General features: G+C 53.2%; 1 protein-coding gene across 2 annotated transcripts; it reads right to left on the reverse strand.

The window, feature by feature from the left end:
* Positions 1 to 413: 413 nt before the first annotated feature.
* TMEM114 (transmembrane protein 114) lies at positions 414 to 13,996 on the reverse strand. 2 transcript variants are annotated; one of them, XM_004438084.2, is made up of 4 exons: positions 13,777 to 13,996; positions 13,377 to 13,457; positions 1,914 to 2,051; positions 414 to 652 (listed from the first exon to the last, which is right to left on the reverse strand). In XM_004438084.2, exons 1-4 carry the CDS (start codon positions 13,994 to 13,996, stop codon positions 420 to 422), a joined length of 672 nt encoding a protein of 223 aa, XP_004438141.1. In that variant the 3' UTR covers positions 414 to 419. The 2 variants fall into 2 exon arrangements, with proteins under 2 accessions (XP_004438141.1, XP_014648912.1); XM_014793426.2 differs by lacking the exon at positions 1,914 to 2,051.
* Between the last annotated feature and the right edge of the window lie 200 nt (positions 13,997 to 14,196).

Genomic DNA, 14,196 nt, shown 5'->3' on the forward strand with positions numbered 1-14,196 from the left:
TCGCTGTGCGCCTTTGCCCAACTTACCTAACCTCTCTGGTCCTCCATGTCCTCAACAAAGAGGAGCTAATCCAAAGGGCGGGGGTGAGGATGAAACGAAGCCAGAGGAGGCACATGGAGGCCGCAATCTGTGAAGTTCTGTTTCTGATGAAGGGGTTGCTTCTGTTATTTCCCGGGTTCTGCAGTCCCTCGGGCCCCCTCCAGCCCGCACGGACACACACGTGCGTGGACACACAGCACACAGGCAGCACAGGCAGCACTGAGATGACAGCCAGCCGGGAGCTCAGTCCACAGCGGCTCTCAGGTTGGCCCCTGGCCTCCGCTGGTGGCCTCTGAGGAAGAGGAGGCCGCAGCCCACCGAGATGGGTCCATGAGGCCCCCGGCCACGCCCCTCCCTCCCACCACGACCAGACATCGGGCTCACACGGCCTGGTCCTGGCTCCGCCTCAGGCTGAGCACGCGGGCTGCCGCCAGGAAGGCCACCCCCGTGAGCAGCTCGGCGACGAAGCTGATCCAGCCCAGGGCCAGGGACCAGCCGAAGCGGATGTCCACCTGGTCCAGCAGGGCCTTCTCCTCCAGGAGACACAGGGCCTCCTGGAAAGCGGCAGCCGAATACGCTATGTAGACGCTGATGCCAGCGAGAGTCACCAAGGCTGCAGGGGAAGCGAAAGGAGAGGTTCAACACCCACGCCCCCCACCTCCCCGGTCCCCCCACCCCCCACGCCCGGAACTGCCCTCCCTCCTCGCCCGGCCCGGCCACACTGGCCTCTTCTGGGGTCCATGCTCCCTCCACCTCCGGGCCTTTGCCCACGCTCCTCTCTCCGCCCGGTGCACCCTCCCTTCCTTTCCCCTCGTGCCATCGGTAACTCCTAACCATCCCCATATCTCAGCTCATGTGTCCATTCCGGGACCTCCCTGAGCAGGTCAAGTCCCCCCGTGACCCCACGGCACCACACAGCCCTCCATCCCTGCCCAGGTCAGAACTGCAATTCCGCATTCGTTTCTGAAATGACTTCACTAACGTCTGTCTCCCGCGATGGGCTGCGAGCTCCAGGGGGCCCGTCCTGGACTCCCCAGCAGCCAGAACGCGCCCGGCACACGCTCGGTCTCCACAGATATGGGATCAGAGCTGCGCTGTGCAGTCCTGCAGGCACCGGCCACACGTGCCAACTTAAACTTAATTTAAATGAACAACTCGCCCTCACTGGCACCCGGCACATGTCAAGTGCTCTGTAGGTTGGTTCGTGGCCCCCCCACGGCACAGCGCAGATAGAGAACTCATCCCCACAGCAGAAAGTTCCACTGGGCGGTGCTGGTTTTGGGACTCAGTCATTGGTGAACCAGTACTGCCAATATTAGTAATAATAGTGGGCAGGTGGAGGAGATCAGAGCCTCGCGATATTTTCAGCTCCAGACACTCCTTTGACTTTTCCCCCGGTGGATTCCCAGCGTGTGTCATCACTGCTCCTGTTTGTTTTTAAGGAGGAACCATTTCAAGCGCACAGGAAGTAGGGAGGCCTGAGAACAACCAGCCATCAGCCGGAGCCCATCTTTGAAAGCCTCTGGTGTGCCAAAGGCTATGAACCCAGGCATTGCCTGTTTTACAATAGATTAAAGCAATCTCCGTCAGACGGCAGGGGGCCCGAGAGAAGGACAATGGCCGAGGGAAGGTCTCCCCCAGCCCACAGCCCTGACTCCAAGTGATCTCGACGTGGCTTCTTTGGTGAAATCCTGAAAATGATTCTCAGAACCTGCTCCCCGCTCTGCTTCTCTCTCTGGACCACAGACCCGGGGACCCTGGGCTGGAAACCACTCATCCCTTCCAGCTGTGATAACACAGATGGGGAAACTGAGGCCCAGAGAGGCGAGGGGACCCCATCCCTCCCCTGCTGAGGGCACAGGGAGAGCACCTACCTCCAAAGATGAAGACGGTCCCCGTGAGCAGCAGGGGGAGGGAGGCTCGGAGGAGGAAGCTCAGAAACCCTGTCATCCCCCCAAAAACCATCAGGATCAGGCTGAGCGGCAGCAGAATCACAAACGTCCCGTGCATGGCTTAGAAGAGATAGCACAGCAGGCAGAGAAGGGTTACTAACATCCTTCAGTCAATCAACAAACGTTCACTGAGCGTCTCCTATGGGCCAGCACCCAAACACTGGGGGAAAAAATTAACACCACTGGTACTGCTACTACTTCTAATGATAATAATAATAACAACAACAACAGTATTGAGGCTCATCTGTGCCAGGCTTTGCGCTGTATAAGCATCATCTCTCTTAATTCTCATGCACCCTGCGAGGTAGGGATTATTGTTCACTCACTTATTCACTCAGCACAGGTTTATTGCGTGCATACTGCTGGGTGCTGTTCTCTGCACGGTGGATTCAGTAGCAAATACATTAGACTCCTGCCCTCGTGGGGCTGATGTTCTAGTGAGAGGAGTCAGGCAGTGGACAAATCAATACGTGACAAAGTTGAGAGACGGTGACAAATGCATGGGGGATGAATAATGCAGGGAGGGGGCTAGGGCTAGGGCTCCACTGAGGAAGTGACGCTCCAGCAAAGACCTGAAGGAGGTGAGGGAGGCGGCCAAGCCGAATTAGGAGCAAGAAGGGAGAGGTTGCAGGCCGAGGAGGAGCCGGTGCAGAGTGTGTACCTGGTGAGACGGGGGCACTGGGAAGTCCCTGAGGGCGGCGAGGAGGGAGGCAGGGGAATGACGGAGGACGTGCAGGGAGAGAGGGACAGCAGACACGTGGGGCTCTCAAGCCACTGGGGAGAGTTTGACCTTCTCTCTGAATGAGACGGGGCCACTGGACAGACTGGGGCAGAAGAATCAGATTTCACTTCAGTTTCTGAGTCAATCTGGTGCTATGTTGAGAGTAGACAGCAGAGGGTGTAGCGGATCTGAAGGTGGCTGCCAAACTCATGTCCAGCTGGAACCTGCAAACATGACCTCGTTTGGGACAAGATTCTTTGCAGATAATTATGTTAAGGGTGTCCAGATGAGATCATCCTGGATTAAAGGGGTCCCTACATCCAATGACCAGTGTCCTTAGGAGGGAAAGAGGAGACACAGAGGAGGAAGTCAGGCAAAGATGGAGGCAGAGATTGGAGTGACACGTCCACAAGCCAAGGAACGCCCAGGATGGACAGCGGCCACCAGAAGCCAGGAGAGAGGCATGGGACGGATTCTCCCTCGGGGCCTCCAGAAGGACCAAACCTGCGGACACCTCGATTTCTTCTGACCTGCAGAACTGTGAGAGAACAAATTCCTGTTGTCTTAAACCACCAAGCTTGCAGTAATTTCTCATCAGCCCGAGAAAACAAATACAATGGACCAGGCTGGAAGGGCGAGGACCATCAGGGGATTATTGCCATAACCCTGGTAAGGGACGAGGGCGGCCTGGACCAGGACGGCAGCAGTGGGGCGGGGAGAAGTGGTCCGATTCCAGGCACGTTTTGAAGGTGAAACAAGCACCAGCTCTGACGAGGGAGCAAGATTCGGAGATCTGGCGCCTGAGCCTCCGGAGGGATGAGCCGCCGTCCACCGAGATAGGGAAGATGAGGGAGGAAGAGTGGGGTCGGCATGGATGTCAGGGCTTGTTCAGTGTGAGACGCCGTTACACTCCAAGCAGAGACGTTAGAGACAGTTGTCCACAGTAGACCAGAGCCCTGCGGGAGGTCTGCGCTGGGGTGTCAGTGTGGTATACCATTATTATCGGAACAGAGAGTGAGCTCAGAGTGGGGACTTAAGCCAGCCAGGTGTTTGAGAAAGTCTTCTCAGAGGGGGTTGAGCTGTAGCAAGACACGAAGGAAAGTGTGGCTTCCCCAGAGGACAGAGGCGATAGTCAGTCAACAAGTGTTTATCCAGCACCCCCTCGGTTACAGGGATTCAGCAGGGAGCAAAGCCAGCAAGGATGCAGGAAATTCATATCCTGGAAGGCCACCTGCCCCAAGCATGCCCAGCCACTCTCTTCCCAGCCCCTGAAAGCATTCTCTGCTCCCAAGACAGTATTTTCTAAAGACCCAACTCGCCTCTCCTCCTCCACATGCAGACCTCCCTCTGGTCCGCTCTCTGCCTGCCCAGGCTCCCCAGGGCTCCACCTCCCAGGCAGGGCCAGGCTGGGTCTTCTCCTCCCCCACAGGCTCCTGCCCATCACTCTCCATGGCAACCCATCACTCAGGTGCGGAACATTTGCTACACTGAGTTCCATTGATATTTGAAATTCAGTTCCCCTGGGTGAGCTGAGAACAGAGATAGGCGGGAGATGAGCAGGGGAGAGGGAGGCCAGAGACAGAATATCCCATAAAAGTCTGCCACCAACATTCGATCCCCTACCCCTCTCCTGTCCCCAAATCCCAGGTGTCTTGTGAGTCAGAGGTACATTACATTACAAGGCAAGATTAGAACTTACATTACAAAATCAGGACGCAGAAAAGAATGAATTACATGAAAGTCAAGACCAATGGTGGCAGGGGGAGGGAAGAGGAATGGAGGAAGTCTGGGCTCTCAACATCTAAACATTTGTCACCACTTTGACTCTGAGCTACCTGGCAGCCAAAGCAGAAAGGGAAACAATTGCAAAGCTCTTTTTCACCAGTCATTCATTCACCAAATATTTATTGGTCATTTACCATGAGCTGGGCACGGAGCTTCTTTAAATCTTTTTGGCAACGACATAGGCATGAAAACAAATACTTTCTTCTCATCCTTCAGAGCAAGCTAAGCACCACTTCTTCTGGGAAGTCTTCCCTGCCCACGTCCACCACTGTCCACACAGTCAAGTGCTCCAGCTCTGTGCCCCCTCAGCTCCCCACGGTCACCCCATCCTGGCATTTGTTACCTGGCATTGGAGGCATCTTGTCAGTTTTCTGTCTCACCTGTTAAGCCGTGAGCTCCTTGATGAGGGAGATCTTGTCTCCTCTTGTACAGTTTCATCCCTGAGTTTCTAGTAGAGCTCCGAGGATACGTGAGTGGTCAACGGGTATTTGTTGACCTAATTAACTAATTAAGAGCTAGACAGTGTGACTCCAAGGCAAAAAAATATGGCAGTTTCTAAGAAATAACAAAGAAACCAAGGAAGCTTGAGAGAAGACCTCACAGTTGTTAAAAATATGGACTTCAGAGCGAGATGCTCTGCATTTGAATTTGGGCTCTGACTGTGGGACATTGGGCATCACTTAATGCCTCAGAACCTCCATTCCCCATCTATGAGATGGAGGTCATAATACGTGGCTCACAGTATTATTGCACAAACAATGTGTGTGAAAATAACAGGGCAATGTGGGGCAGTGTAAGATGTTTAGTGCCATGTCCCGTAGGGTAAGTACTAAATAAATCACAGCTCTGACAATAATAAAGACGATGATGATAATAATTCAGTCTGACCTTCATTGTGACCAAATCACTTTGTCTTCGACCCCGTAAATACCACCAGCCTTGGCGGGTCAAGGAAACAAGAACTATCTCCCTCCCAGGACAGTCACAGGATAAAATGTGGTTATAGAGGACGATACCGGTGGTCTTCCTTCCGTCCTCCCTTCCTTCCTGCCTTCCTTTCTTTGTTAAGGAAGAATCTTGGGCAAGGAAGCACAACAGCTAGTGTGGAGACCTGGTCCTGTAAGATCTGCCCATGCAAAGCATCACCTCCAGACTATGGCTGAGAAATGAAATCATTTCTCATTTAGAAATTAATGAGGTTTCCTGGAGTGGGTTCAGCCCTGGTGGCCCCGCGTGTGCGTTCCCCAGACATGCTGCGAGCTGACTCGACGTATGCGTTCAATTAAATGTCTGGGTAAGAACAGGCTCCCCGTGGGAGAGTTGTAAAATCTCCTGCTGAAATTGGGTTTAGCTTTTTTTGTGTGCGTGTGCCTTAGTCTCTGTTATTTTTTTATTTTTCAGGACTGCAGTCTTGGGACATGAATATTGATTCTGATTTCTGTTCTGCTTGGAGATGTACCCGTCTCCAACCACATCTCACTCAGAAACAAATATCCATGGGCCCCCGATGAGCACCAAGCTCTACCACAGAGCCTGAGGTTACCGCAGTGGACGAGGTCCCTGCTCTTATGGGGATCACAGTCCAGTGCAGGAGATGGACTAGCAAGGAAACAAAGGAGATAATTACAGACTGAGATGCGTCACAAAGGAAATAAGTATGATGCAGCAGAAAAACGGGGTGAGCAGTGGGTGGGGGGCGCTTCATTGGATAGGTGGTTGCATGAGTTTTCTTGGGCGGCTGTCACAAATTACTGCAAACCAGAGGGCATCGAAGCAGCCGGAGTTTATCCTCCCACAGTTTTGGAAGCCAAAAGTCCAAAATCAAGGTGTCGGCGGGACCGCACTCCCTCCGGAGGCTCCAGGGGAGGATCCTTCTGCCTCCTCCAGCTCCCCGGCGGTTGCCAGCAACCCGGGAGGTTCCTTGGCTTGCGGCAGCATCGCTCCAATCTCTACCTCCATCTTCATGCGGCTCTCTTTTCACCCCCTTGTGATGCTATTTTTCTTATAAGGACGCTTGTCATAGGATTTAGGGCCCACCTGGTTCATCCAAGATCATCCCATCTCAAGACCCTTAATAACATCTGCAAAGACCCTTTTTCCAAATCAGGTCACATTCACAGGTACCAGGGGTTAGGACGTGGACCTATCTCTTTGGGGGTGACATCTTCCAATCCACTAGAGTGTTTCCAGCAGGATCTCAACAGATGACAGCTGAGATGACTACATAGAATTAATAATGATAATAATGTTGACCAGTCAGTGTTTCACCAAGGGCAAATGTGTGACCTAGTACGAGAGATCTTTTCGACTCAAAAATGCTTTGTTGCAAGTAAAGGAAACAGCAAACCCAGAAAGAAGCCAAGATGTTCACACCAAGGAGAACTGTGTTTGTGGCCGCTCCATTATCACACAGTTCAAAGAACCGCTCGATGGAAAACCAGGCTTCCAGAATGCTTTCAGGTCAGGAAGCCCCAGCCTGGCTAGTGAAGTAATAGTCCTGCTCTTACAGACAGCAGGGACGCGTCTTTCTTCAGAGACATCAAAAGCTCTGACAAAACGAGAAAGTCTCAGGAACATTTCCCAAAGGGGAAAATGTCACGGTCTTTATTTTCAAACCTTGTCAATGTGACTCTGAGACTCCAGGAAGCGCTCAGAGATATTCAGTCCTATGACGCCTGGCAAGATAGGGGATTTTTTAATTTTTGTAAATATCTGTCCTTGGGTCTGTTGTCACCAGAACATAGTACCCTGGAGGACGGGGGCTGCATCTTGGTTATCATCATGATCTCCGAGACGCATTGTTGTGATACGGGAAGAGCAGGGCTCTACAAGCAAAGACCTGGGTTCAAATCCTGCCTCCGCTTCTTACCACGCAAAGGACATCTCTCTCAAAAGCCTCTTCCCCCACCTGTCAGCTGGACCTGGGCTCTGACTTGGCCAAGCTGTTGTGAACACTGAATGTGAAAATAATTGTTTCTTGACCTCAAGTAACTTAGGCTCTACCAGGTAGGAGTTTTTAATTCCCATTTCACAGATGAGAAAAACTGAAGTTCAAGGTACTTCTATCAGTTGCTTAAGATGGAACAGCTATGAAGTGTCAGAGGTGGAACAGAACAACAAAGGAGATTGCCAAAGGGGTGGTGGGACTGCAGATGAGGGGTGCTTGACCCAGCCTGGAAGTTAGGAAGGGCTTGGGGAGTGGGGAGGACTCAGCTGAGACCCGGAGGTCAGAGAGGGCTGAGAGGTGGGGCTGGGTTTCCTACAAGAGAGGACAGAATGTGCCAAGACCCCAAAGCATGAGATACCTGGCAGCACAGACATGTCTCAGCTCCTGCAGCTGGAGAGGTAGGCAGGGGCCGTGGAGAGTTCCATGAGCCACACTAAGGAGAAATCCAACCATGCGGGCAGTCCTTTCAGGGCTTGTTTTATAGCAATACGTGGTAACATTCTTAGAAAAAAATTAAAGCAAGACCCACGTGGCTACCACCTCAACTCCTCTTTCTTCCTCTCCTCCCAGAGTGAACCTCCATGAATGCTGATGCACATCCTTCCAGTCTTTTTTCCATATATTTACGTATTTTCCTATATATTTACCTATTTCTCTAATTCTAAGATGCACACCTGGTCACACCTTAACATACTGAAAACAGGATATGTTTGACCATCCACATTATAATTGGCTGTGTTGTTTCTCTCTTAATGGCATATAAAATAAAGGAGCAAGGAGCATCTTCAAATGTTGGCACATACCCACAGAAAAGACAGACTACCGGGAATTTGGGGGAAGGGGTAACAAATGACATCACACTGCCCATTACCCTCTGTAACTCGCTGTCTTCAATCCACTGTGTATCGCAGTGTTCTATCCATTAGTATACTCTTTTTACAGACGACGTAATATTCCATATACCACATGTAAATGTTTAGCCACGTCTCCACCCATGGGCACTGAGGTTGTATCTTGTTCTCCACTGTTACAAAAATAGTACGGGCAACCTCTTCTTAGAAGCTTCACATGGTAGACACCAAGAAGGGGAATTACTTTGAATATATATATTTTTTTTTAGTTTGAAGTGTGTACTTGACTTTCAACGGGCTCCCGGAGAGGCAGCCTGAAGCCCAGGCCTGCATGCCCTGAGATGAGAGACCCCAGGCTCCTGCTGCATCCGTCCTGGCCTGTAGCCCAGCTAAGCATAAATCACAATAAGAATTCCCTCCTGGGCCCACACAGCCTCTTAATGCCATTATGTCCCCGAGCCCTTCATTTCTGTCCCCCGCCACCTCCACTCTTGTGATCTGCACCAGGCATCGTGGGAGGGCTGGTTTTAATTTTCCACGCCACTGCAACAGCCCAGCCCCTAGAAACACTGGAAACCCAACCCTGTGATTTTCCAACCTAGCCTCCTCACAGGACAGCCAGGCCGGGCCACTGGCCCGCAGTCCAGCCTCTGCCACTCGAGTGCTGTGTCGGGCCAGTGTTTGACCCGTCTGGGTCGGTGTGCTTATCTGCGGGGTGACCAGCCTGACTTTCCTCCCGGGCTCTGGGGAGATGGGCTGAGGTAAGGCGTGGAGAGGACACAAGGTGCATCTAAGACATGCTCTCTGCACTACCCTGCAGAAACACCAGCCTCCGGCTGTCTCTGGAACACACCACACTTGGTCCTGCCTCACAGCTCTGCACTTGCTGTTCCTTCTCGTGACGCAGGTCTCTGGTTCCCTGTCTGAAGGGAGCAAGGTACGATGGGGGACTCTGAACCCAAGAAACAGGCTAGGCACTCCTCCTCTGCACTGCCATGGCCTCTGGTCTTAGCACACTCACATTATGCTGAAATCATACTCGATGTAGCCTCCTTCTAAAAGGGTGGAAACTGCCTGGGTTCGAATCCTGGATCGACCAGCTACTGTGCAAACTTTGGTGACTTACCTAAACTCTCTGTGCCTCAGCGTCCTCATTTGAAAAATGAGGATGATAATAACAGTACATGCCTCATGGGATTGTTGTGAAGATCAGCTCCATTTTACAGATGAGAAGCCTGAGGCTCAGGGAAGCAATATGACTTCGAGCAGGAGGGGGAGATGTTAATTGACCTCCTACTTTGCACAGCGTCTTCTGCTGGGTGCTTGGCTGACATGATCTCATGTCATCTCAAAGCAGCCGGTTTATGGAAGCAGAGAGCTCGTGGGAATACACAGCTGGGAGGAGCTGGGCCCTTATCTATGATCTGGCTGACTCCATCAGCCACCCCTTGTTATAAGTGGCGCATGACTCAGCCTGGCCAATCAGCACATCCTATCCGCTCGGCCACAGTGATTGGCTCAGGCCTGGGCATGTGATCCAATCTGGTCCAATGAGAGGCCTTTGGAGGTTTTGCAGAATTATGGGGAAATAGAACGGTCTCCTGCTTGGGTTGCTAAGACTGGAGAGGATTTAATTGAAAGCAGAACCCACACAGAAGCCAGGCCCAGAGGGGAGAAGAAAGAAAATGAGTTTAGCTTTCTGGATCCCAACAGGTTCCAGCTTTTCAGTCACATGGACCAGGAACTCCTTCTGGTTTAAACAAGTTTGATCTGAGTGTCTGTCACTTGCCACCAGAAGACTCCTGGCTGATTCTGCCAGCCTGGTTTGTTCTAGACCGTGGCTCTTTTACCTACACTGGGCTGAATTTGATGACCCCCCCCTCCACAAAAATAATTCCAGTTCCTAGCCAAGGAACCAAACCCACAGCGTCCCCAGAGCTAATCTGGAAGAAAAAACATCCCAGCAAGGCGGATTTTTATTGGGCACTGAGGCGGTCTGCCTGCTCGGATTTTCTTAGAGGAAAAATCAAGGGTTCTCGAGGATTTGTCTAGGAGGCTGACTCAGAGAACATGCTGCTTGTCCACCGGCCTCCCTCCTTTGCAGCCTCTGCAGCAGGTCCTTAAAGGAATGAGACACCTTCACATAATAGAAGAGCTGGGACAAGATTCAAAGTTCATTCTGGGGATAAAGAGATTCTGGGAAAAAGCTCTCTCTGGGGGTGAAGCAGCGAGCACGCAGTCTGAAGGGGCAGCCTGCTCTCTTTCATGGATGATTTCATGGTAATGATAGCAGCCACCACTTAAGGCGCACTTACGGGGCCAGGCACTGCCTGAGGCTCCTTAAACACACTCCCCCGATATTCTCGCAATATCCTGATGAAAAGAGAAGACAGTTATCCTCATTTTGCCCGTGAAGGGACTGAGGATCAGAGAGGTATAGGAACCTGCCCCAGGCCACATGCCCAGTTGGCAGTGAAGCTGGGGTTAGACCTAGGTCCGAGGGTGAACAGATGAACAGACTCTGGATGTGAGTTTTGCCTGTTTCTCAAAATCCTGGAGCACACAGGGTGGTTACATTGTCAAGTTTCACAAAGAAGCCAGACCAGTGCTGAATGCAGATAGCCATCCCATTTTCCCCTAGGCATGATAAATGGCTGAATGCCAGCCCCCAGGCCAGCAAAGGCTCAGCACTCCACAGATGTGACTGCATCTATAAAGAGGCTGGAAGGAGTGGTAAAGGGGACTCACGTTTACTGAGCACTTACAATGTGTCTAGCACTTTTATATCAAATCATTCTTTCATGCAACATCGAGATCCCACAACCAGGCACTGTGTGAGCTCCCAGGTAAGTGTGATTTTTCCATCCAGCTAGTTCATGGAATCCTGACCACGTTCCCTCATGGTTTTGACATCTCATTTTGGTAGACGTGGAAACGGAGGCTCAGAGAGGTTGACACCTCTCCTAGGATCACAGAGTGTCCTGGGAAGGGTCCCAGCTGGGATTTGACCCCCATCTCCCTCACTTCACAGGGAGGAACTCTTGATGACTCTTGACACAGTGCTCTGAGAACAGCCAAGCTTCCTCCCATTGCAGCGTGGGGCTCAGGACAGAGCACCTGGCACCCCACCTCTCCTGCCTCCTGGATGTCCCAGGTGTCTGGGAGAGCCCCTTGTGGGACTCTACGGTGTGCTGGAGCTGGATCGCATCAGCTCGCAAGAGCCAAGTGCTAGGTTTTTAGGAATTTTGTGAGCCAGTCGACACATGGTGATAGCTTGAAATTGACCACAGCGGGACTATTTACACCACAGAAATCAGCAAATGCTACCAATCAAGACTTCCCTCGGGGCCGGCCCCGCGGCTTAGCGGTTAAGTGCGTGCTCCACTACTGGCGGCCCGGGTTCGGATCCCGGGCGCACACCGACACACCGGTTGTCTGGCCATGCTGAGGCGGCGTCCCACATACAGCAAGTAGAAGGATGTGCAACTATGACATACAACTATCTACTGGGGGTTTGGGGAGAAAAAGGAAGAGGATTGGCAACAGATGTTACCTCAGATCCGGTCTTCCTCAGCAAAAAGAGGAGGATTGGCATGGATGTTAGCTCAGGGCTGATCTTCCTCACAAAAAAAAAAAGACTTCCCTCTCCCCCAGAGAGCCAGTTGTTAAATATTTCCCAGCACACCACTGGACTTCAGAGAAGCAGTTCTGGTTCATTCATTTACTCATTCATTCATTCAACAAACATATATTGAGCTCCACCTTTCCATTATATAGTCTGCATTCACTCTCATACCTGCTCAGCAGACCTTGGCTCATGGCCTACTCTATGCCAGGCTCTACGTTAAACATTGGGAATTCCGCAGTGGCAAGATAGACACGAAGCTCACAGTCTAATGAGGGAGTCCAATGTTAACCCCAAAATGTCATATAACCTGTACTAGGAGTAGGAGCTGATTAAGTCAAGCTGGCAGGATGGGAGCAGGGAGACTCCAGTAAAGGAAGTGGCATGTGCAAAGTCCCTGTGGCAGAAGGAAACTTGGCATGTTCCACGAACTGGCACAAGGCCAGCATAGCTGGAGAGGAGAGAGCAGAGGGGAGAATGGAGTTGGCGAGGGGCCCTGGCAGCCCTTACAGGCCATGCTAGGGACAAGCCTCAGTAAGTCTATCAAAAATTGCCCACATTTTTCAAGGTCTATGGAACTCAGCCTTCATTTCCTCCTCTGGGCCTGTTTCCTCATTGCAAAAATGAAGATACAAATGGAGATGATAATAACTTCAGAGGGAGGCTGTGGGGATAAAATGAAGACACAGATGAAAAGCATTTAGCTCCAGGTCTGGCCCGCTGCAAGCCTCGGTGAATTGCATGATTACCTTTATTTCCCTCCTTCCTCAAGTGTTTATCAAGCCCCGGTTTGCTCTCTTGCCTTCAGTCCTCACACCTCTACTGAGCTCCAGGCAGTGCCCTCGGCCCTTGGGAAATCAGCCATGACCAAGACAGACACAAAGGGCCCTGGGGGGAGGGGGCTGTTCTCTGCCTCCTAATTGCCTTCCTTGAATCACTCAACAAATATTTATGACATTTCCCTGCCACCGCCAAGCGCTTGTTCTCAACAGCAGGATAAAAATAAGGTTGACCTGGGGTTGTGCCTTCTGGTCTATGGGGTGAGACCTCTCTTCGCAACATTAGGCTCCCCAGGCTGCTTTAGGTGTCTCCTCGGGACCCCACCCACCCTTCATCATGCTGCTTGTCACTCTGAAATGTAACTCCGTATTTCCACCCCAGCTAGTCTGTGAGCTCCTTGAGAGCATGGCCTGGGTCTTAAGCATCAACACGGTGCCTGGCGCGCAGAAAGCCTGCAATCAACGTTTGTCGAATGAATCCTAAACCATACAACATTACAGGTGGAACAAGAGAGGCCCCGCCCCCTGCTCCTAACCCCACTCTCTTCTCCCGCCAGGTGTCGGAGGCCGCCCCGGCCGCCCCCTCCGCAGTGCCCCGGCCAGCTGTTCGGAGAAGAGCTCCAAAAGTGGTGGCCAGACCCGGGGTTCTCCCCGCATCCCGCCCTCCCTGGACTCACTGAGAAGTTGTCGGCTCGAGTCGCTGACCGTCACGTTCTCCTGCCAGAAGGGGTTCATCAGCGGCGCGCATGGGCTCTGGACTGGATGGGGTGGAGGAATCGTGGGCGGGGGCCCTGGAGTTCAGACCCCGGCCCGCGGCTTCGCCCCCGCGCCCGCCCGAGACGCCCCACCCGGGAGCGCGTGCGGAGAGCTGGAGCAGCTCCGGGCTGAGCTGGGCACCTCTCCGAAGGGCGTCGGCACCCCGGGCCCTTGGCGACCTTCCCCCCTTGCCCCCAGACACCGCGTTTGATGCTTTGGGGATTGCGGGAGGGGTGCGCGCCAAGCAACAGGTCCCCAGAGAGCAGGGCACCGCGCGGGGGGCGTTGGCGCCCGCCGCCCGGGTCCCGCGTGCGCCCTTACCCCTGCAGGTCCGCCAGAGGCCGGAGTGCGAGCTCAGAGGCTCGAGCTGGCTGCGGTTGGCGGCCCCCGCCGGGTCCTGCGCCCCCGGGCCGCTCCTCTCCAGCCGCTCGGTGTCGATAATGTACCAGAAGTCCGTGCCGATGGCGGCCGCCAGGAGCACGAAGCTGAGCGCCCCGGTCAGCGCCGCCGCGCCGGCCAGCGCGCCCAGGGGCACCCGCATCGCCGAGCCGGGGCTCCCAGCCCCACCTCCCGGCTCTCGGAGCTGGGACCTGGAACCCACCCTTCGGGCCTCGATCCCTCCTTCCGACTCCGGCTCCGCCCCGCAGACCCCTCACCTGCGCCCTCAGACCCCACCCCAGCCTAAATCCCACCGCAGCCCTCCGCTCCCAGCCCAGGTGCGCCCTCTCACTCCCACTCCCC

The sequence above is a fragment of the Ceratotherium simum genome, chromosome 26, assembly GCF_057802395.1.
Source record: "Ceratotherium simum simum isolate JZ-2026a chromosome 26, ASM5780239v1, whole genome shotgun sequence".
Lineage (NCBI taxonomy): Eukaryota > Metazoa > Chordata > Mammalia > Perissodactyla > Rhinocerotidae > Ceratotherium > Ceratotherium simum.

Bases quoted from the DNA above. Each gene is read 5' to 3' on its own strand.
- TMEM114 (XM_004438084.2), bottom strand. From the start codon at position 13,996: ATGCGGGTGCCCCTGGGCGCGCTGGCCGGCGCGGCGGCGCTGACCGGG. The intron at 2,052-13,376 runs GTGAGTCCAGGG...ATCTCTTCTAAG, and splicing joins CTCGAGCCGACAACTTCTCA to CCATGCACGGGACGTTTGTG. The intron at 653-1,913 runs GTAGGTGCTCTC...CTTCCCCTGCAG, and splicing joins GACCGTCTTCATCTTTGGAG to CCTTGGTGACTCTCGCTGGC.